Consider the following 23704-nt stretch of genomic DNA (forward strand, 5'->3'; position numbering starts at 1 on the left):
GGTAATTGCAATTGAAGCTAAGATAAGGCATAATTTTCACCACAGTTTCTTCAACAAACCCATATATACAAAATGCATTGCTTAAAACGTCATAACCTAAGTGTATTAAGTTAAGTTAACCTTACCCAGCGGGCACGGTACGTTTTTTTAAACGTTTTTTAGACGTTTTTATAAGGATTAAATCTAATAAAAACGTTTTAAAAACGTACTGTGCCCACTGGGTAGTGTATTGCTTAAAACGTCATTTCTTAGTGTTTTTGAGAAACTATCAAAGTTTATAGACTATCAAGTTTATACATTTATAGAAAATATCAAACTTATCATACCTATTATTAAAGAAAAAGAGTTTTGAAACTAGAAACAAATTAAGCTTTTAGCAGTGAAATGAGTTAAAGCAGAGAGTCATAATTTTGACTAAACTACCTTTACCTTATTTTCATTGATTACATTTCACTTATTTTTTTAATAATTTCATTCTATTAAAAATAGTAGATTTTGACTTTAACGTGAAGAGCTAAGTTTATTGTTGTTGTTAGTTAAAAAAAAAAGAAAAAATCAAAGACATCATTTGTATCTAAAGACGGTAGCCATCTTTAAAATTGTAATTGTTTGCAATCGACACTGAGGCTTGCGTAAATACCTTTCCGCTTTTAAATGACCGTGACTGTTTAATTTTTTTTTTATTTTTTTTTTTTTCACTTTCTTTCGGTCAACTAATGACTAACAACTACACTCTTTTATCAAACTAACGCATTATATTTACATTATTGAAAATGACTGGGAAAAAAAAAGAACAAAATAATAGCATACAAAGTAAACATGAAATTGAAAACATTTCGCAAAAAAAATTTATACAGTGATTTAAAATAAAAAGTCGTTAACAAAACGTATATCGCTAAAGCTAAACAATTAACAAACAAGTTGTATTTCAAAGTATCACAGCGAAACACTTGTTGAATAAATGGTCATTAATTTTTAGTGTAGGGAAAGCATTTATAATGCTAGAGTCAAATTTAGCTAGACATTCAGTCAAAACATTTATCGCACATCCAAAATTTGTTAACGGTTACACGAAAACGGAAAACTGTCGAGACCGATTGGTGACTGCGTCCAAAGCAGAAGGTCTTGAATAGTGACAATAAATACGTCGTTTAGCTTTCGTACATCGTTTATAAATCGTGTTACAGCTGTAAAAAAAAAAAAAGGAATAAAATATTTTTACAAACCGCACTTGTGGTGCAAATACAAATATAATTTTGATATTCTTACCGCTTTTTCTCGAAGGTTTGCTATCAAACCATATCGAATCTGTAAACATGGAAAACGGTTGCTTGTTGTCATCATAGTGAAGCTTAAAGTTAGTCATGATCATTTGATAGACGCTTTCTTCATCTTCAAAGTCAACGCAATCACTCATTGTCGAGCCAAATTTTGTCCCTGACGTGTCACATTGCCAAGTCACAATCGGAACCTCCCACAAACCTGGGTAGAAATCTGAAAACGAACAAGTGTACTAATTAGCTTAGTGCAGAATAACAAAAAGTTTTTAGTAAGCATTAAAAATGTTGCAGTTTTTATATTAACAAAAATACACAAAATGAAAGCATAGTATTCAAACGCAATACTTGTTGGGCAGTTTTTCAAATAACAACTTAAAGAGGGCAAGTAGTCAAAAGTATATGGCCACCATCTTACTCCTGGAAACGTAACCAACGAGCTGTCGTACAAAAAGCCGTTATCTGCTAAAATTCTAAACGTAGTTTCCGTGCTTTCGAGATATGGGTTTCGCCAACCTTTTGTAATCACACCAACCTCTGACTGAATAGTTTTCTGTTGGCCAACAATCTCCGATTCGAGTTCTGTAACAGATGCCTTAGAAGAAAAAACAAAAACTTATTAAAATTAAAAGAATATATGTACTGAATAAATAGTCGATTAGTCGTTTAGAAAAACTGACGAAGATGATTTTTTTTAAAAAAACAAAAAAACAACAACAACAACAAACGAACAATCTTTTATAACATACATTTGCGCTCCACCACTCTGGAGGAACCCTTTGAGATACTGAGTGATCGGCTAGTTCATGTCCTGAATATACAAATAGATAACGTATACAAATACAACGTTTGTTATTTTCAAAAGTTTAAACTGATTTATTGCATTAAGTAAACTAAAAAGTTTAAAGTTTCAATATCGTTATTTGAAAAATGTTACCGCTTTCGTAGAGCGTCTTTACTAAGGTGTAGTTTGCGTTATCTCCAGAAACAAAAAAAGTGGCTTTAATTGGACATCCGTTGAAATTGGTAACTCCGTCAAGCAAATCTTTGTGAAGCTGAACGTTTTGCGATGTAACACTGTCACCAAAAGTTAACAAGATAACTTGGGGCGTGTTATTTTTAAATAAACCACCTGGAATATCTGTTCCAGCGCACCTGCACGTTGGTAAACGACAAAGTAAGGAGTTGCAAGAAGCTAAAATACAAAAATTTGAAATGCGTGAGAAACTGCGCGTCAGGTTTTTAGCGAAATGATCAAACATTAAAAAAATACGTCAAAACCAAGTTACCTTGACCATTTTTTGAAACTAGATCTGCCTGGTAAACCGTCGTTGGAAAAGTACTCTCGGTTGGTAGGACGTCGTTTGCTGCATCTGAAAGGTTTTCCGTTGTTTGAGTGCTTATCAAGCACAGAAAAGCCAAAAAACACGCTACTGGAAGCATTTGTTTAGTCACCTAAAGAAAAAGCCACATTTTAAATAGTTTGTTCTAGGCTAGTTTTTATTAAAACAAAAATGATCGTGCACAAATGATTACCGTAACAATTCTTTTGCTATTGATCTGAGTAACTGATGTATAATTGAAAAAACTTCATCAAGTATTTATAAAACTTGAAACGGAAGCGTAGCTTTATGCGCAAACTATAGCCATTAAAAAATTTGTGTAGTTGTTGAAATCGTTAACATTGGAAGTATGTACTCATAGAGACTATTAAAAAAAGTAACAAATAGTTTCTAGAGTCTTTATTGCATCAACAGATTCCTCCGTTTTTATATTTATGTAATTAAGAAATAATAAGATTTTTAATAATAAGAACGAAGTAATAAGATTTTTTAATTACTTTATTTCTCCGTTAAAGAAAACTTGTAATCTATACGCATACATGAAAAACTAATGGCTGGAGCATGAGGAACGCATCTTCAGCTTTATCGCCGAGCCCGAAATATGAAAAACTTTACTTTACGATTACATATATGCATCAAAACGACAACTGTGAATAACTAGAAAAAAGAAAATAATAAAAGTATATAAAGAAACAAAAGATAGCAAACAGTTTAGAAGCACTTAAATGTTTGGCGAGATTTTAGCAATCGCTGAAAATCTATATAAAAAAAAAAAGTTCTCAAATAAAATAAATAAGTAATAGTATTTATTAAGTAACATCATCACAAGATTAAAAATCTTTAATCTCGTGATGAGGTTACTTAATAAATTTAATTAAGGCATTGAATCGTAAGATTCAATGCTTTAATTAAATCTATATTTATTTGGTTCTGCTTTCTTTAAAAGAAACATTTAATTTCGGATATATTGAAATCCATAGATAAAAATGATCGTTTCGATTCGTTTTTTTAAAATGCTCTTGTGTAGACTTCTTTTTGTTAACAATCCTGCGAATATTTTTTTTACAAATGAGGTCCGCGGAATTTAATCAAATAGGAAGTTAATTTTAAATTATACTTTAGAACAACAATTCTGTTGTCTGAAAACTTTGTTGAGTACTTATGGTGAAAATAAAATCGAAATGCTTTAGGGGACGACTCCAGTTTTCTTTAAAGCACGGCCAATAAAATGCTGTACAAAGAGTATAGTGTCGTAGTGCATAAAGCACTTAAAAAGAGTGCATTACAACGCAAGCTTTTTACAAGTATCACTTACAGCAAGTGCAAAACAATGGATCAAACCGTGCTATTCGACCAACCCATGAAAACTCTGTTTCATTTTTGTAAAGACGCCAGCGTTTGATCCAATCATAACGGAGGCACAGTCGCTTCAAAACTCTTGCAAACTGTCCTGTAAATAGAAATCCAAAGCTCTATGCGGATGAAGACAGTTTAAAATCTAAGCTGCAATTTCTCTTGCATAAGTCGCATTCAAGTTCAGTAACTCCGCAGCAATGTTACTTGAAAAATGATCCAATGCATAAGAAAGATAAATATAGTAAAGCAAACTTTCCCGGGTGATTTTGCGGAAATATTCAAACTTGACATTGATGCTGAAAAAATTTGGCAATACTACTGTAAAACTTTCTTAATAAGAACCGGATACTAACTTTAATTAAATACTACATTTAACTAAAATTATTAATTAGTTATTTGTTGAAAAATATAAATAGCGGCACCATCAAACTACTTTTCAGCTAAATTACAAAAAGGCATTTAAAAAAACATTATTAAAAAGTTTTAGATTTTTTTAGACTGTGACCCACAAATGAAACAACAACATTTTTACAGCGGTTCGTAAAACAAAAATTTTGAAAAGAAATTCGTTTAATAAAAAAAAAAATATTAAAACCAGATAAAAGTCTCATACAGTTTTAATCAAAAGATTTACCATTCTATATAGCTGTATAAAAATCAGTATGATTGTGTCGATGCCTTCACACAATCATACTGATTTTTACACAGCTTTATTATACTGTCAAAAGCATGCAATTGACAGTTTGCTATTGACAAGTATGCTACTGCCATATCTGCATGTATGCTATTGCAATATGTTTTATTGACAAAATTTGAGAAAGTAATTTGACTACCCTTAAAGATATAAAATTATAACAACTTCTTTTGCATATTAAAATTACTTATGTCTCGAAAAAATACTCTTTTCTGGGAAATATTTTCAATTTCTTACTGCAACGGTCGTGGTTCGGTGTCTCTCTATTACCCTGAATACGTCCCGGGGTTGGAGGTCAACTCAAATTTTTGACACTTATCTTTTGATACCAAGTTGTTTGTGTTTCGATAAGAACCGACAGGGTAATTGCAATTGAAGCTAAGATAAGGCATAATTTTCACCACAGTTTCTTCAACAAACCCATATATACAAAATGCATTGCTTAAAACGTCATAACCTAAGTGTATTAAGTTAAGTTAACCTTACCCAGCGGGCACGGTACGTTTTTTTAAACGTTTTTTAGACGTTTTTATAAGGATTAAATCTAATAAAAACGTTTTAAAAACGTACTGTGCCCACTGGGTAGTGTATTGCTTAAAACGTCATTTCTTAGTGTTTTTGAGAAACTATCAAAGTTTATAGACTATCAAGTTTATACATTTATAGAAAATATCAAACTTATCATACCTATTATTAAAGAAAAAGAGTTTTGAAACTAGAAACAAATTAAGCTTTTAGCAGTGAAATGAGTTAAAGCAGAGAGTCATAATTTTGACTAAACTACCTTTACCTTATTTTCATTGATTACATTTCACTTATTTTTTTAATAATTTCATTCTATTAAAAATAGTAGATTTTGACTTTAACGTGAAGAGCTAAGTTTATTGTTGTTGTTAGTTAAAAAAAAAAGAAAAAATCAAAGACATCATTTGTATCTAAAGACGGTAGCCATCTTTAAAATTGTAATTGTTTGCAATCGACACTGAGGCTTGCGTAAATACCTTTCCGCTTTTAAATGACCGTGACTGTTTAATTTTTTTTTTATTTTTTTTTTTTTCACTTTCTTTCGGTCAACTAATGACTAACAACTACACTCTTTTATCAAACTAACGCATTATATTTACATTATTGAAAATGACTGGGAAAAAAAAAGAACAAAATAATAGCATACAAAGTAAACATGAAATTGAAAACATTTCGCAAAAAAAATTTATACAGTGATTTAAAATAAAAAGTCGTTAACAAAACGTATATCGCTAAAGCTAAACAATTAACAAACAAGTTGTATTTCAAAGTATCACAGCGAAACACTTGTTGAATAAATGGTCATTAATTTTTAGTGTAGGGAAAGCATTTATAATGCTAGAGTCAAATTTAGCTAGACATTCAGTCAAAACATTTATCGCACATCCAAAATTTGTTAACGGTTACACGAAAACGGAAAACTGTCGAGACCGATTGGTGACTGCGTCCAAAGCAGAAGGTCTTGAATAGTGACAATAAATACGTCGTTTAGCTTTCGTACATCGTTTATAAATCGTGTTACAGCTGTAAAAAAAAAAAAAGGAATAAAATATTTTTACAAACCGCACTTGTGGTGCAAATACAAATATAATTTTGATATTCTTACCGCTTTTTCTCGAAGGTTTGCTATCAAACCATATCGAATCTGTAAACATGGAAAACGGTTGCTTGTTGTCATCATAGTGAAGCTTAAAGTTAGTCATGATCATTTGATAGACGCTTTCTTCATCTTCAAAGTCAACGCAATCACTCATTGTCGAGCCAAATTTTGTCCCTGACGTGTCACATTGCCAAGTCACAATCGGAACCTCCCACAAACCTGGGTAGAAATCTGAAAACGAACAAGTGTACTAATTAGCTTAGTGCAGAATAACAAAAAGTTTTTAGTAAGCATTAAAAATGTTGCAGTTTTTATATTAACAAAAATACACAAAATGAAAGCATAGTATTCAAACGCAATACTTGTTGGGCAGTTTTTCAAATAACAACTTAAAGAGGGCAAGTAGTCAAAAGTATATGGCCACCATCTTACTCCTGGAAACGTAACCAACGAGCTGTCGTACAAAAAGCCGTTATCTGCTAAAATTCTAAACGTAGTTTCCGTGCTTTCGAGATATGGGTTTCGCCAACCTTTTGTAATCACACCAACCTCTGACTGAATAGTTTTCTGTTGGCCAACAATCTCCGATTCGAGTTCTGTAACAGATGCCTTAGAAGAAAAAACAAAAACTTATTAAAATTAAAAGAATATATGTACTGAATAAATAGTCGATTAGTCGTTTAGAAAAACTGACGAAGATGATTTTTTTTAAAAAAACAAAAAAACAACAACAACAACAAACGAACAATCTTTTATAACATACATTTGCGCTCCACCACTCTGGAGGAACCCTTTGAGATACTGAGTGATCGGCTAGTTCATGTCCTGAATATACAAATAGATAACGTATACAAATACAACGTTTGTTATTTTCAAAAGTTTAAACTGATTTATTGCATTAAGTAAACTAAAAAGTTTAAAGTTTCAATATCGTTATTTGAAAAATGTTACCGCTTTCGTAGAGCGTCTTTACTAAGGTGTAGTTTGCGTTATCTCCAGAAACAAAAAAAGTGGCTTTAATTGGACATCCGTTGAAATTGGTAACTCCGTCAAGCAAATCTTTGTGAAGCTGAACGTTTTGCGATGTAACACTGTCACCAAAAGTTAACAAGATAACTTGGGGCGTGTTATTTTTAAATAAACCACCTGGAATATCTGTTCCAGCGCACCTGCACGTTGGTAAACGACAAAGTAAGGAGTTGCAAGAAGCTAAAATACAAAAATTTGAAATGCGTGAGAAACTGCGCGTCAGGTTTTTAGCGAAATGATCAAACATTAAAAAAATACGTCAAAACCAAGTTACCTTGACCATTTTTTGAAACTAGATCTGCCTGGTAAACCGTCGTTGGAAAAGTACTCTCGGTTGGTAGGACGTCGTTTGCTGCATCTGAAAGGTTTTCCGTTGTTTGAGTGCTTATCAAGCACAGAAAAGCCAAAAAACACGCTACTGGAAGCATTTGTTTAGTCACCTAAAGAAAAAGCCACATTTTAAATAGTTTGTTCTAGGCTAGTTTTTATTAAAACAAAAATGATCGTGCACAAATGATTACCGTAACAATTTTTTTGCTATTGATCTGAGTAACTGATGTATAATTGAAAAAACTTCATCAAGTATTTATAAAACTTGAAACGGAAGCGTAGCTTTATGCGCAAACTATAGCCATTAAAAAATTTGTGTAGTTGTTGAAATCGTTAACATTGGAAGTATGTACTCATAGAGACTATTAAAAAAAGTAACAAATAGTTTCTAGAGTCTTTATTGCATCAACAGATTCCTCCGTTTTTATATTTATGTAATTAAGAAATAATAAGATTTTTAATAATAAGAACGAAGTAATAAGATTTTTTAATTACTTTATTTCTCCGTTAAAGAAAACTTGTAATCTATACGCATACATTCAAATTTATTGGGTGGGGCATTATCATCTTTATCGCAAATAGTGTAATTTTAACCTTTAAAGAAGATTACCTACAGCATTATTATATACATTGTTATTTACTTACACTTCACATCCTGAATATACACTTTACTTTTATCTTTTTGAATTTATTTTGTTTTTTCTATATTTTCCTTTCTTTTATTATATTCTTCTTATTTAATATTTACTGTATGCTACACAAAATCAGTCATGCTATACATTCGGTTTGTTTTATGTACAAGTGGCTTTCTGCTAATCGTTTTAGAAAATGAATAGTTTTTCTCCATTGTGTATACTACTGATTACATTACAGTCACGTAGTTTGCCCATAATTAACCTTGTTATTTATTTAAAATACAAAACATACTTTTATACCACATACATTTACCTATAAGCCTACAAAACTCCAAATGATTTCAGATTGTTAGTTGTAATATATTTATACAGACTGAGAGTTTTAAAATATATATACAAGTTTTTGCTGCTCTCTTGGTATAATTCTATATAAATTTTTTAGATTACGGAGTTGTAATAGTTTGTTATTTTTAAGATTTATTATGTTGAAATCTAGTATTCACGTCTAGTTTACGTTATACCAATTTAAATAACTTTCAACTATTTTTGTTCTGATACCAATTTTTTTTTTTACTTATAATTCTTATACCAATTTAAATAACTTTCAACTATTTTTGTTCTGATAACTTTTACTATCAAGACAGGCTACTACGATAGACACGTACACTGCATTAGGTCTTTTTATTGCATACACAGCTATCAGAACTCAAAACAGTTCACAACTTTCACTAAGCCATGTTATACTGTGACTAAACACTGCACTTATCGACACTCATGTCAAAAAATTACATACAATTGTATGCAGTTGTACTGAGCCTCACTAAGTGTCCTCTAGTCCCAGTGTCAATTCAGAAGTTTGTGGCATTCGTCCTGACTGGATTGATTGGTCTGAGATTGGTCCTTTTGGAATAACGCAATAAAACGCCTTAAAAAGGAACCCTGTTGTAGACCTAGAGTTGAACTTTTTCCGGGATACCAGTCTCGGGCGCAAGTTGGAGGTGTTCCTGTATTCATACTGTACCATTAGGCGCGAATCCATACTATACTCGAGACGTCTATGACACACTTATATCGATAACGTATGTGTATCATCCTAATAATACATTTTACTTATCAGTTTTTCAATATTTCTCTAATTTGTGACTCCTTGTTTTCCACTGGACATCTGTCCTTTTGTACTTTTATCTCATTTTGCTGAATTCTATTTAACTTATTATTCATCTCTAAGGCGTTCACTGCTCGGTGCAGCTTCACGAAAATGCATTGCATTTACAAAAAAAACTGTATGAGACCATTATCTGGTTTTAATATTTTTATTTAGTTAATGAATTTCTTTATAAAAGTTTGTTTTACGTACGATTATAAAAATGTTGTTGTTTTATTTTTGGGTAGCCGTCCAAAAAAATCTAAAACTTTTTAATAACTTTTTTTAAATACCTTTCTGAAACTTAGTTGAAAAGTAGCTTGATGGTGCCGCTATATGTATTTTTCAACAAATAATTAATTAAAAACTTTAATTAAATGTAGTACTTAATTAAAATTAGTATCCGGTTCTTATTAAGAACGTTTTACAGTAGTATTGTCAAATTTTTCAGCATCAATGTCAAGTTTGAATACTTCCTTTGCAATACAATAATCGCAAAAAGCTTATTTCTAAATGCCTTTCTTTATACTGGATATCTCTCAAACATCTCTATATATATATTAATTACTTAACATACTCTTAGTTTCTTCATGAGACTCGTACGGTAGAACATATTCCAAAAACATCATTAGACACTGTTGTTTTATATTCGGTTCCTTTAATCCGAATATATACTTTTCCATTAAGTAAATAAATAACAGATTACTAAAATAAACAGATTTTCTAATTCATTTACTGTTTGAAGTGTTAATTAATTTTTATAAACGCAAACAAATACTTTACATTAAATAAAAAAAATTAATAACTATAAATACAATACTTATTATTTAGGTGTAGCATCTATAAAAAAGAAATACTTTGCCGTTACACTTTATTATTTATCAACTAAAATAGAGCGTTGGCTCACAATAATCATGCAAAACAGTTATCACAAAAAACTCTACAGCAAAAACTATAACCGAATAATAAAGTAATTAAAAAACCATATTACTTCGATATTTCTTAATTACATAAATATAAAAACGGAGGAATCTGTTGATGCAATAAAGACTCTAGAAACTATTTGTTACTTTTTTTAATAGTCTCTATGAGTACATACTTCCAATGTTAACGATTTCAACAACTACACAAATTTTTTAATGGCTATAGTTTGCGCATAAAGCTACGCTTCCGTTTCAAGTTTTATAAATACTTGATGAAGTTTTTTCAATTATACATCAGTTACTCAGATCAATAGCAAAAGAATTGTTACGGTAATCATTTGTGCACGATCATTTTTGTTTTAATAAAAACTAGCCTAGAACAAACTATTTAAAATGTGGCTTTTTCTTTAGGTGACTAAACAAATGCTTCCAGTAGCGTGTTTTTTGGCTTTTCTGTGCTTGATAAGCACTCAAACAACGGAAAACCTTTCAGATGCAGCAAACGACGTCCTACCAACCGAGAGTACTTTTCCAACGACGGTTTACCAGGCAGATCTAGTTTCAAAAAATGGTCAAGGTAACTTGGTTTTGACGTATTTTTTTAATGTTTGATCATTTCGCTAAAAACCTGACGCGCAGTTTCTCACGCATTTCAAATTTTTGTATTTTAGCTTCTTGCAACTCCTTACTTTGTCGTTTACCAACGTGCAGGTGCGCTGGAACAGATATTCCAGGTGGTTTATTTAAAAATAACACGCCCCAAGTTATCTTGTTAACTTTTGGTGACAGTGTTACATCGCAAAACGTTCAGCTTCACAAAGATTTGCTTGACGGAGTTACCAATTTCAACGGATGTCCAATTAAAGCCACTTTTTTTGTTTCTGGAGATAACGCAAACTACACCTTAGTAAAGACGCTCTACGAAAGCGGTAACATTTTTCAAATAACGATATTGAAACTTTAAACTTTTTAGTTTACTTAATGCAATAAATCAGTTTAAACTTTTGAAAATAACAAACGTTGTATTTGTATACGTTATCTATTTGTATATTCAGGACATGAACTAGCCGATCACTCAGTATCTCAAAGGGTTCCTCCAGAGTGGTGGAGCGCAAATGTATGTTATAAAAGATTGTTCGTTTGTTGTTGTTGTTGTTTTTTTGTTTTTTTAAAAAAAATCATCTTCGTCAGTTTTTCTAAACGACTAATCGACTATTTATTCAGTACATATATTCTTTTAATTTTAATAAGTTTTTGTTTTTTCTTCTAAGGCATCTGTTACAGAACTCGAATCGGAGATTGTTGGCCAACAGAAAACTATTCAGTCAGAGGTTGGTGTGATTACAAAAGGTTGGCGAAACCCATATCTCGAAAGCACGGAAACTACGTTTAGAATTTTAGCAGATAACGGCTTTTTGTACGACAGCTCGTTGGTTACGTTTCCAGGAGTAAGATGGTGGCCATATACTTTTGACTACTTGCCCTCTTTAAGTTGTTATTTGAAAAACTGCCCAACAAGTATTGCGTTTGAATACTATGCTTTCATTTTGTGTATTTTTGTTAATATAAAAACTGCAACATTTTTAATGCTTACTAAAAACTTTTTGTTATTCTGCACTAAGCTAATTAGTACACTTGTTTCGTTTTCAGATTTCTACCCAGGTTTGTGGGAGGTTCCGATTGTGACTTGGCAATGTGACACGTCAGGGACAAAATTTGGCTCGACAATGAGTGATTGCGTTGACTTTGAAGATGAAGAAAGCGTCTATCAAATGATCATGACTAACTTTAAGCTTCACTATGATGACAACAAGCAACCGTTTTCCATGTTTACAGATTCGATATGGTTTGATAGCAAACCTTCGAGAAAAAGCGGTAAGAATATCAAAATTATATTTGTATTTGCACCACAAGTGCGGTTTGTAAAAATATTTTATTCCTTTTTTTACAGCTGTAACACGATTTATAAACGATGTACGAAAGCTAAACGACGTATTTATTGTCACTATTCAAGACCTTCTGCTTTGGACGCAGTCACCAATCGGTCTCGACAGTTTTCCGTTTTCGTGTAACCGTTAACAAATTTTGGATGTGCGATAAATGTTTTGACTGAATGTCTAGCTAAATTTGACTCTAGCATTATAAATGCTTTCCCTACACTAAAAATTAATGACCATTTATTCAACAAGTGTTTCGCTGTGATACTTTGAAATACAACTTGTTTGTTAATTGTTTAGCTTTAGCGATATACGTTTTGTTAACGACTTTTTATTTTAAATCACTGTATAAATTTTTTTTGCGAAATGTTTTCAATTTCATGTTTACTTTGTATGCTATTATTTTGTTCTTTTTTTTTCCCAGTCATTTTCAATAATGTAAATATAATGCGTTAGTTTGATAAAAGAGTGTAGTTGTTAGTCATTAGTTGACCGAAAGAAAGTGAAAAAAAAAAAATAAAAAAAAAATTAAACAGTCACGGTCATTTAAAAGCGGAAAGGTATTTACGCAAGCCTCAGTGTCGATTGCAAACAATTACAATTTTAAAGATGGCTACCGTCTTTAGATACAAATGATGTCTTTGATTTTTTCTTTTTTTTTAACTAACAACAACAATAAACTTAGCTCTTCACGTTAAAGTCAAAATCTACTATTTTTAATAGAATGAAATTATTAAAAAAATAAGTAAAATGTAATCAATGAAAATAAGGTAAAGGTAGTTTAGTCAAAATTATGACTCTCTGCTTTAACTCATTTCACTGCTAAAAGCTTAATTTGTTTCTAGTTTCAAAACTCTTTTTCTTTAATAATAGGTATGATAAGTTTGATATTTTCTATAAATGTATAAACTTGATAGTCTATAAACTTTGATAGTTTCTCAAAAACACTAAGAAATGACGTTTTAAGCAATACACTACCCAGTGGGCACAGTACGTTTTTAAAACGTTTTTATTAGATTTAATCCTTATAAAAACGTCTAAAAAACGTTTAAAAAAACGTACCGTGCCCGCTGGGTAAGGTTAACTTAACTTAATACACTTAGGTTATGACGTTTTAAGCAATGCATTTTGTATATATGGGTTTGTTGAAGAAACTGTGGTGAAAATTATGCCTTATCTTAGCTTCAATTGCAATTACCCTGTCGGTTCTTATCGAAACACAAACAACTTGGGATCAAAAGATAAGTGTCAAAAATTTGAGTTGACCTCCAACCCCGGGACGTATTCAGGGTAATAGAGAGACACCGAACCACGACCGTTGCAGTAAGAAATTGAAAATATTTCCCAGAAAAGAGTATTTTTTCGAGACATAAGTAATTTTAATATGCAAAAGAAGTTGTTATAATTTTATATCTTTAAGGGTAGTCAAATTACTTTCTCAAATTTTGTCAATAAAACATATTGCAATAGCATACATGCAGATATGGCAGTAGCATACTTGTCAATAGCAAACTGTCAATTGCATGCTTTTGACAGTATAATAAAGCTGTGTAAAAATCAGTATGATTGTGTGAAGGCATCGACACAATCATACTGATTTTTATACAGCTATATAGAATGGTAAATCTTTTGATTAAAACTGTATGAGACTTTTATCTGGTTTTAATATTTTTTTTTTATTAAACGAATTTCTTTTCAAAATTTTTGTTTTACGAACCGCTGTAAAAATGTTGTTGTTTCATTTGTGGGTCACAGTCTAAAAAAATCTAAAACTTTTTAATAATGTTTTTTTAAATGCCTTTTTGTAATTTAGCTGAAAAGTAGTTTGATGGTGCCGCTATTTATATTTTTCAACAAATAACTAATTAATAATTTTAGTTAAATGTAGTATTTAATTAAAGTTAGTATCCGGTTCTTATTAAGAAAGTTTTACAGTAGTATTGCCAAATTTTTTCAGCATCAATGTCAAGTTTGAATATTTCCGCAAAATCGCCCGGGAAAGTTTGCTTTACTATATTTATCTTTCTTATGCATTGGATCATTTTTCAAGTAACATTGCTGCGGAGTTACTGAACTTGAATGCGACTTATGCAAGAGAAATTGCAGCTTAGATTTTAAACTGTCTTCATCCGCATAGAGCTTTGGATTTCTATTTACAGGACAGTTTGCAAGAGTTTTGAAGCGACTGTGCCTCCGTTATGATTGGATCAAACGCTGGCGTCTTTACAAAAATGAAACAGAGTTTTCATGGGTTGGTCGAATAGCACGGTTTGATCCATTGTTTTGCACTTGCTGTAAGTGATACTTGTAAAAAGCTTGCGTTGTAATGCACTCTTTTTAAGTGCTTTATGCACTACGACACTATACTCTTTGTACAGCATTTTATTGGCCGTGCTTTAAAGAAAACTGGAGTCGTCCCCTAAAGCATTTCGATTTTATTTTCACCATAAGTACTCAACAAAGTTTTCAGACAACAGAATTGTTGTTCTAAAGTATAATTTAAAATTAACTTCCTATTTGATTAAATTCCGCGGACCTCATTTGTAAAAAAAATATTCGCAGGATTGTTAACAAAAAGAAGTCTACACAAGAGCATTTTAAAAAAACGAATCGAAACGATCATTTTTATCTATGGATTTCAATATATCCGAAATTAAATGTTTCTTTTAAAGAAAGCAGAACCAAATAAATATAGATTTAATTAAAGCATTGAATCTTACGATTCAATGCCTTAATTAAATTTATTAAGTAACCTCATCACGAGATTAAAGATTTTTAATCTTGTGATGATGTTACTTAATAAATACTATTACTTATTTATTTTATTTGAGAACTTTTTTTTTTTATATAGATTTTCAGCGATTGCTAAAATCTCGCCAAACATTTAAGTGCTTCTAAACTGTTTGCTATCTTTTGTTTCTTTATATACTTTTATTATTTTCTTTTTTCTAGTTATTCACAGTTGTCGTTTTGATGCATATATGTAATCGTAAAGTAAAGTTTTTCATATTTCGGGCTCGGCGATAAAGCTGAAGATGCGTTCCTCATGCTCCAGCCATTAGTTTTTCATGTATGCGTATAGATTACAAGTTTTCTTTAACGGAGAAATAAAGTAATTAAAAAATCTTATTACTTCGTTCTTATTATTAAAAATCTTATTATTTCTTAATTACATAAATATAAAAACGGAGGAATCTGTTGATGCAATAAAGACTCTAGAAACTATTTGTTACTTTTTTTAATAGTCTCTATGAGTACATACTTCCAATGTTAACGATTTCAACAACTACACAAATTTTTTAATGGCTATAGTTTGCGCATAAAGCTACGCTTCCGTTTCAAGTTTTATAAATACTTGATGAAGTTTTTTCAATTATACATCAGTTACTCAGATCAATAGCAAAAGAATTGTTACGGTAATCATTTGTGCACGATCATTTTTGTTTTAATAAAAACTAGCCTAGAACAAACTATTTAAAATGTGGCTTTTTCTTTTAGGTGACTAAACAAATGCTTCCAGTAGCGTGTTTTTTGGCTTTTCTGTGCTTGATAAGCACTCAAACAACGGAAAACCTTTCAGATGCAGCAAACGACGTCCTACCAACCGAGAGTACTTTTCCAACGACGGTTTACCAGGCAGATCTAGTTTCAAAAAATGGTCAAGGTAACTTGGTTTTGACGTATTTTTTTAATGTTTGATCATTTCGCTAAAAACCTGACGCGCAGTTTCTCACGCATTTCAAATTTTTGTATTTTAGCTTCTTGCAACTCCTTACTTTGTCGTTTACCAACGTGCAGGTGCGCTGGAACAGATATTCCAGGTGGTTTATTTAAAAATAACACGCCCCAAGTTATCTTGTTAACTTTTGGTGACAGTGTTACATCGCAAAACGTTCAGCTTCACAAAGATTTGCTTGACGGAGTTACCAATTTCAACGGATGTCCAATTAAAGCCACTTTTTTTGTTTCTGGAGATAACGCAAACTACACCTTAGTAAAGACGCTCTACGAAAGCGGTAACATTTTTCAAATAACGATATTGAAACTTTAAACTTTTTAGTTTACTTAATGCAATAAATCAGTTTAAACTTTTGAAAATAACAAACGTTGTATTTGTATACGTTATCTATTTGTATATTCAGGACATGAACTAGCCGATCACTCAGTATCTCAAAGGGTTCCTCCAGAGTGGTGGAGCGCAAATGTATGTTATAAAAGATTGTTCGTTTGTTGTTGTTGTTGTTTTTTTGTTTTTTTAAAAAAAATCATCTTCGTCAGTTTTTCTAAACGACTAATCGACTATTTATTCAGTACATATATTCTTTTAATTTTAATAAGTTTTTGTTTTTTCTTCTAAGGCATCTGTTACAGAACTCGAATCGGAGATTGTTGGCCAACAGAAAACTATTCAGTCAGAGGTTGGTGTGATTACAAAAGGTTGGCGAAACCCATATCTCGAAAGCACGGAAACTACGTTTAGAATTTTAGCAGATAACGGCTTTTTGTACGACAGCTCGTTGGTTACGTTTCCAGGAGTAAGATGGTGGCCATATACTTTTGACTACTTGCCCTCTTTAAGTTGTTATTTGAAAAACTGCCCAACAAGTATTGCGTTTGAATACTATGCTTTCATTTTGTGTATTTTTGTTAATATAAAAACTGCAACATTTTTAATGCTTACTAAAAACTTTTTGTTATTCTGCACTAAGCTAATTAGTACACTTGTTCGTTTTCAGATTTCTACCCAGGTTTGTGGGAGGTTCCGATTGTGACTTGGCAATGTGACACGTCAGGGACAAAATTTGGCTCGACAATGAGTGATTGCGTTGACTTTGAAGATGAAGAAAGCGTCTATCAAATGATCATGACTAACTTTAAGCTTCACTATGATGACAACAAGCAACCGTTTTCCATGTTTACAGATTCGATATGGTTTGATAGCAAACCTTCGAGAAAAAGCGGTAAGAATATCAAAATTATATTTTTATTTGCACCACAAGTGCGGTTTGTAAAAATATTTTATTCCTTTTTTTTTTTACAGCTGTAACACGATTTATAAACGATGTACGAAAGCTAAACGACGTATTTATTGTCACTATTCAAGACCTTCTGCTTTGGACGCAGTCACCAATCGGTCTCGACAGTTTTTTGGTTTCGTGTAACCGTTAACAAATTTTGGATGTGCGATAAATGTTTTGACTGAATGTCTAGCTAAATTTGACTCTAGCATTATAAATGCTTTCCCTACACTAAAAATTAATGACCATTTATTCAACAAGTGTTTCGCTGTGATACTTTGAAATACAACTTGTTTGTTAATTGTTTAGCTTTAGCGATATACGTTTTGTTAACGACTTTTTATTTTAAATCACTGTATAAATTTTTTTTGCGAAATGTTTTCAATTTCATGTTTACTTTGTATGCTATTATTTTGTTCTTTTTTTTTCCCAGTCATTTTCAATAATGTAAATATAATGCGTTAGTTTGATAAAAGAGTGTAGTTGTTAGTCATTAGTTGACCGAAAGAAAGTGAAAAAAAAAATAAAAAAAAAATTAAACAGTCACGGTCATTTAAAAGCGGAAAGGTATTTACGCAAGCCTCAGTGTCGATTGCAAACAATTACAATTTTAAAGATGGCTACCGTCTTTAGATACAAATGATGTCTTTGATTTTTTCTTTTTTTTTAACTAACAACAACAATAAACTTAGCTCTTCACGTTAAAGTCAAAATCTACTATTTTTAATAGAATGAAATTATTAAAAAAATAAGTGAAATGTAATCAATGAAAATAAGGTAAAGGTAGTTTAGTCAAAATTATGACTCTCTGCTTTAACTCATTTCACTGCTAAAAGCTTAATTTGTTTCTAGTTTCAAAACTCTTTTTCTTTAATAATAGGTATGATAAGTTTGATATTTTCTATAAATGTATAAACTTGATAGTCTATAAACTTTGATAGTTTCTCAAAAACACTAAGAAATGACGTTTTAAGCAATACACTACCCAGTGGGCACAGTACGTTTTTAAAACGTTTTTATTAGATTTAATCCTTATAAAAACGTCTAAAAAACGTTTAAAAAACGTACAGTACCGCTGGGTAAGGTTAACTTAACTTAATACACTTAGGTTATGACGTTTTAAGCAATGCATTTTGTATATATGGGTTTGTTGAAGAAACTGTGGTGAAAATTATGCCTTATCTTAGCTTCAATTGCAATTACCCTGTCGGTTCTTATCGAAACACAAACAACTTGGTATCAAAAGATAAGTGTCAAAAATTTGAGTTGACCTCCAACCCCGGGACGTATTCAGGGTAATAGAGAGACACCGAACCACGACCGTTGCAGTAAGAAATTGAAAATATTTCCCAGAAAAGAGTATTTTTTCGAGACATAAGTAATTTTAATATGCAAAAGAAGTTGTTATAATTTTATATCTTTAAGGGTAGTCAAATTACTTTCTCAAATTTTGTCAATAAAACATATTGCAATAGCATACATGCAGATATGGCAGTAGCATACTTGTCAATAGCAAACTGTCAATTGCATGCTTTTGACAGTATAATAAAGCTGTGTAAAAATCAGTATGATTGTGTGAAGGCATCGACACAATCATACTGATTTTTATACAGCTATATAGAATGGTAAATCTTTTGATTAAAACTGTATGAGACTTTTATCTGGTTTTAATATTTTTTTTTTATTAAACGAATTTCTTTTCAAAATTTTTGTTTTACGAACCGCTGTAAAAATGTTGTTGTTTCATTTGTGGGTCACGGTCTAAAAAAATAAAACTTTTTAATAATGTTTTTTTAAATGCCTTTTTGTAATTTAGCTGAAAAGTAGTTTGATGGTGCCGCTATTTATATTTTTCAACAAATAACTAATTAATAATTTTAGTTAAATGTAGTATTTAATTAAAGTTAGTATCCGGTTCTTATTAAGAAAGTTTTACAGTAGTATTGCCAAATTTTTTCAGCATGGAATGTCAAGTTTGAATATTTCCGCAAAATCACCGGGAAAGTTTGCTTTACTATATTTATCTTTCTTATGCATTGGATCATTTTTCAAGTAACATTGCTGCGGAGTTACTGAACTTGAATGCGACTTATGCAAGAGAAATTGCAGCTTAGATTTTAAACTGTCTTCATCCGCATAGAGCTGTGGATTTCTATTTACAGGACAGTTTGCAAGAGTGTTGAAGCGACTGTCCTTCCGTATAGTTCGATAAACGCTGGCGTCTTTACAAAAATGAAACAGAGTTTTCATGGGTTGGTCGAATAGCACGGTTTGATCCATTGTTTTGCACTTGCTGTAAGTGATACTTGTAAAAAGCTTGCGTTGTAATGCACTCTTTTTAAGTGCTTTATGCACTACGACACTATACTCTTTGTACAGCATTTTATTGGCCGTGCTTTAAAGAAAACTGGAGTCGTCCCCTAAAGCATTTCGATTTTATTTTCACCATAAGTACTCAACAAAGTTTTCAGACAACAGAATTGTTGTTCTAAAGTATAATTTAAAATTAACTTCCTATTTGATTAAATTCCGCGGACCTCATTTGTAAAAAAAATATTCGCAGGATTGTTAACAAAAAGAAGTCTACACAAGAGCATTTTAAAAAAACGAATCGAAACGATCATTTTTATCTATGGATTTCAATATATCCGAAATTAAATGTTTCTTTTAAAGAAAGCAGAACCAAATAAATATAGATTTAATTAAAGCATTGAATCTTACGATTCAATGCCTTAATTAAATTTATTAAGTAACCTCATCACGAGATTAAAGATTTTTAATCTTGTGATGATGTTACTTAATAAATACTATTACTTATTTATTTTATTTGAGAACTTTTTTTTTTTATATAGATTTTAGCGATTGCTAAAATCTCGCCAAACATTTAAGTGCTTCTAAACTGTTTGCTATCTTTTGTTTCTTTATATACTTTTATTATTTTCTTTTTTCTAGTTATTCACAGTTGTCGTTTTGATGCATATATGTAATCGTAAAGTAAAGTTTTTCATATTTCGGGCTCGGCGATAAAGCTGAAGATGCGTTCCTCATGCTCCAGCCATTAGTTTTTCATGTATGCGTATAGATTACAAGTTTTCTTTAACGGATAAATAAAGTAATTAAAAAATCTTATTACTCCGTTCTTATTATTAAAAATCTTATTATTTCTTAATTACATAAATATAAAAACGAGGAATCTGTTGATGCAATAAAGACTCTAGAAACTATTTGTTACTTTTTTTAATAGTCTCTATGAGTACATACTTCCAATGTTAACGATTTCAACAACTACACAAATTTTTTAATGGCTATAGTTTGCGCATAAAGCTACGCTTCCGTTTCAAGTTTTATAAATACTTGATGAAGTTTTTTCAATTATACATCAGTTACTCAGATCAATAGCAAAAGAATTGTTACGGTAATCATTTGTGCACGATCATTTTTGTTTTAATAAAAACTAGCCTAGAACAAACTATTTAAAATGTGGCTTTTTCTTTAGGTGACTAAACAAATGCTTCCAGTAGCGTGTTTTTTGGCTTTTCTGTGCTTGATAAGCACTCAAACAACGGAAAACCTTTCAGATGCAGCAAACGACGTTCTACCAACCGAGAGTACTTTTCCAACGACGGTTTACCAGGCAGATCTAGTTTCAAAAAATGGTCAAGGTAACTTGGTTTTGACGTATTTTTTTAATGTTTGATCATTTCGCTAAAAACCTGACGCGCAGTTTCTCACGCATTTCAAATTTTTGTATTTTAGCTTCTTGCAACTCCTTACTTTGTCGTTTACCAACGTGCAGGTGCGCTGGAACAGATATTCCAGGTGGTTTATTTAAAAATAACACGCCCCAAGTTATCTTGTTAACTTTTGGTGACAGTGTTACATCGCAAAACGTTCAGCTTCACAAAGATTTGCTTGACGGAGTTACCAATTTCAACGGATGTCCAATTAAAGCCACTTTTTTTGTTTCTGGAGATAACGCAAACTACACCTTAGTAAAGACGCTCTACGAAAGCGGTAACATTTTTCAAATAACGATATTGAAACTTTAAACTTTTTAGTTTACTTAATGCAATAAATCAGTTTAAACTTTTGAAAATAACAAACGTTGTATTTGTATACGTTATCTATTTGTATATTCAGGACATGAACTAGCCGATCACTCAGTATCTCAAAGGGTTCCTCCAGAGTGGTGGAGCGCAAATGTATGTTATAAAAGATTGTTCGTTTGTTGTTGTTGTTGTTTTTTTGTTTTTTTAAAAAAAATCATCTTCGTCAGTTTTTCTAAACGACTAATCGACTATTTATTCAGTACATATATTCTTTTAATTTTAATAAGTTTTTGTTTTTTCTTCTAAGGCATCTGTTACAGAACTCGAATCGGAGATTGTTGGCCAACAGAAAACTATTCAGTCAGAGGTTGGTGTGATTACAAAAGGTTGGCGAAACCCATATCTCGAAAGCACGGAAACTACGCTTAGAATTTTAGCAGATAACGGCTTTTTGTACGACAGCTCGTTGGTTACGTTTCCAGGAGTAAGATGGTGGCCATATACTTTTGACTACTTGCCCTCTTTAAGTTGTTATTTGAAAAACTGCCCAACAAGTATTGCGTTTGAATACTATGCTTTCATTTTGTGTATTTTTGTTAATATAAAAACTGCAACATTTTTAATGCTTACTAAAAACTTTTTGTTATTCTGCACTAAGCTAATTAGTACACTTGTTCGTTTTCAGATTTCTACCCAGGTTTGTGGGAGGTTCCGATTGTGACTTGGCAATGTGACACGTCAGGGACAAAATTTGGCTCGACAATGAGTGATTGCGTTGACTTTGAAGATGAAGAAAGCGTCTATCAAATGATCATGACTAACTTTAAGCTTCACTATGATGACAACAAGCAACCGTTTTCCATGTTTACAGATTCGATATGGTTTGATAGCAAACCTTCGAGAAAAAGCGGTAAGAATATCAAAATTATATTTGTATTTGCACCACAAGTGCGGTTTGTAAAAATATTTTATTCCTTTTTTTTTTTTACAGCTGTAACACGATTTATAAACGATGTACGAAAGCTAAACGACGTATTTATTGTCACTATTCAAGACCTTCTGCTTTGGACGCAGTCACCAATCGGTCTCGACAGTTTTCCGTTTTCGTGTAACCGTTAACAAATTTTGGATGTGCGATAAATGTTTTGACTGAATGTCTAGCTAAATTTGACTCTAGCATTATAAATGCTTTCCCTACACTAAAAATTAATGACCATTTATTCAACAAGTGTTTCGCTGTGATACTTTGAAATACAACTTGTTTGTTAATTGTTTAGCTTAGCGATATACGTTTTGTTAACGACTTTTTATTTTAAATCACTGTATAAATTTTTTTTGCGAAATGTTTTCAATTTCATGTTTACTTTGTATGCTATTATTTTGTTCTTTTTTTTTCCCAGTCATTTTCAATAATGCAAATATAATGCGTTAGTTTGATAAAAGAGTGTAGTTGTTAGTCATTAGTTGACCGAAAGAAAGTGAAAAAAAAAAAAATAAAAAAAAAATTAAACAGTCACGGTCATTTAAAAGCGGAAAGGTATTTACGCAAGCCTCAGTGTCGATTGCAAACAATTACAATTTTAAAGATGGCTACCGTCTTTAGATACAAATGATGTCTTTGATTTTTTCTTTTTTTTTTAACTAACAACAACAATAAACTTAGCTCTTCACGTTAAAGTCAAAATCTACTATTTTTAATAGAATGAAATTATTAAAAAAATAAGTGAAATGTAATCAATGAAAATAAGGTAAAGGTAGTTTAGTCAAAATTATGACTCTCTGCTTTAACTCATTTCACTGCTAAAAGCTTAATTTGTTTCTAGTTTCAAAACTCTTTTTCTTTAATAATAGGTATGATAAGTTTGATATTTTCTATAAATGTATAAACTTGATAGTCTATAAACTTTGATAGTTTCTCAAAAACACTAAGAAATGACGTTTTAAGCAATACACTACCCAGTGGGCACAGTACGTTTTTAAAACGTTTTTATTAGATTTAATCCTTATAAAAACGTCTAAAAAACGTTTAAAAAACGTACCGTGCCCGCTGGGTAAGGTTAACTTAACTTAATACACTTAGGTTATGACGTTTTAAGCAATGCATTTTGTATATATGGGTTTGTTGAAGAAACTGTGGTGAAAATTATGCCTTATCTTAGCTTCAATTGCAATTACCCTGTCGGTTCTTATCGAAACACAAACAACTTGGTATCAAAAGATAAGTGTCAAAAATTTGAGTTGACCTCCAACCCCGGGACGTATTCAGGGTAATAGAGAGACACCGAACCACGACCGTTGCAGTAAGAAATTGAAAATATTTCCCAGAAAAGAGTATTTTTTCAGAC

At 31.3% G+C, this 23704-nt stretch overlaps 4 protein-coding genes and 2 long non-coding RNA genes across 6 annotated transcripts; 4 read left to right on the forward strand and 2 right to left on the reverse strand.

Moving 5' to 3' along the window:
• Positions 1 to 874: 874 nt before the first annotated feature.
• LOC136087740 (chitin deacetylase 8-like) lies at positions 875 to 2733 on the reverse strand. Its single transcript, XM_065811165.1, has 6 exons — positions 2567 to 2733; positions 2215 to 2472; positions 2027 to 2088; positions 1626 to 1872; positions 1270 to 1494; positions 875 to 1187 (listed from the first exon to the last, which is right to left on the reverse strand). Exons 1-6 carry the CDS (start codon positions 2718 to 2720, stop codon positions 1060 to 1062), a joined length of 1074 nt encoding a protein of 357 aa, XP_065667237.1. The 5' UTR covers positions 2721 to 2733; the 3' UTR covers positions 875 to 1059.
• A 3172-nt stretch (positions 2734 to 5905) lies between these two features.
• LOC136087741 (chitin deacetylase 8-like) lies at positions 5906 to 7756 on the reverse strand. The gene is made up of 6 exons (XM_065811166.1): positions 7598 to 7756; positions 7246 to 7503; positions 7058 to 7119; positions 6657 to 6903; positions 6301 to 6525; positions 5906 to 6218 (listed from the first exon to the last, which is right to left on the reverse strand). Exons 1-6 carry the CDS (start codon positions 7749 to 7751, stop codon positions 6091 to 6093), a joined length of 1074 nt encoding a protein of 357 aa, XP_065667238.1. The 5' UTR covers positions 7752 to 7756; the 3' UTR covers positions 5906 to 6090.
• A 3014-nt stretch (positions 7757 to 10770) lies between these two features.
• On the forward strand, positions 10771 to 12619 carry LOC136087742 (chitin deacetylase 8-like). Its single transcript, XM_065811167.1, has 6 exons — positions 10771 to 10932; positions 11027 to 11284; positions 11411 to 11472; positions 11627 to 11873; positions 12006 to 12230; positions 12307 to 12619. Exons 1-6 carry the CDS (start codon positions 10779 to 10781, stop codon positions 12432 to 12434), a joined length of 1074 nt encoding a protein of 357 aa, XP_065667239.1. The 5' UTR covers positions 10771 to 10778; the 3' UTR covers positions 12435 to 12619.
• A 3178-nt stretch (positions 12620 to 15797) lies between these two features.
• LOC136088096 (chitin deacetylase 8-like) lies at positions 15798 to 17461 on the forward strand. Its single transcript, XM_065811753.1, has 6 exons — positions 15798 to 15956; positions 16051 to 16308; positions 16435 to 16496; positions 16651 to 16897; positions 17029 to 17253; positions 17334 to 17461. Exons 1-6 carry the CDS (start codon positions 15803 to 15805, stop codon positions 17459 to 17461), a joined length of 1074 nt encoding a protein of 357 aa, XP_065667825.1. The 5' UTR covers positions 15798 to 15802.
• Positions 17462 to 20905: 3444 nt separating this feature from the next.
• LOC136087743 (uncharacterized) lies at positions 20906 to 21777 on the forward strand. Its single transcript, XR_010642027.1, has 4 exons — positions 20906 to 20972; positions 21067 to 21324; positions 21451 to 21512; positions 21667 to 21777. It is a non-coding gene; the product is annotated as an uncharacterized LOC136087743 (long non-coding RNA).
• A 14-nt stretch (positions 21778 to 21791) lies between these two features.
• Positions 21792 to 22567, forward strand: LOC136087744 (uncharacterized). Its single transcript, XR_010642028.1, has 3 exons — positions 21792 to 21913; positions 22045 to 22269; positions 22351 to 22567. It is a non-coding gene; the product is annotated as an uncharacterized LOC136087744 (long non-coding RNA).
• Positions 22568 to 23704: the final 1137 nt, after the last annotated feature.

Source organism: Hydra vulgaris, chromosome 12 (assembly GCF_038396675.1).
Source record: "Hydra vulgaris chromosome 12, alternate assembly HydraT2T_AEP".
NCBI classification, from domain to species: Eukaryota; Metazoa; Cnidaria; class Hydrozoa; order Anthoathecata; family Hydridae; genus Hydra; species Hydra vulgaris.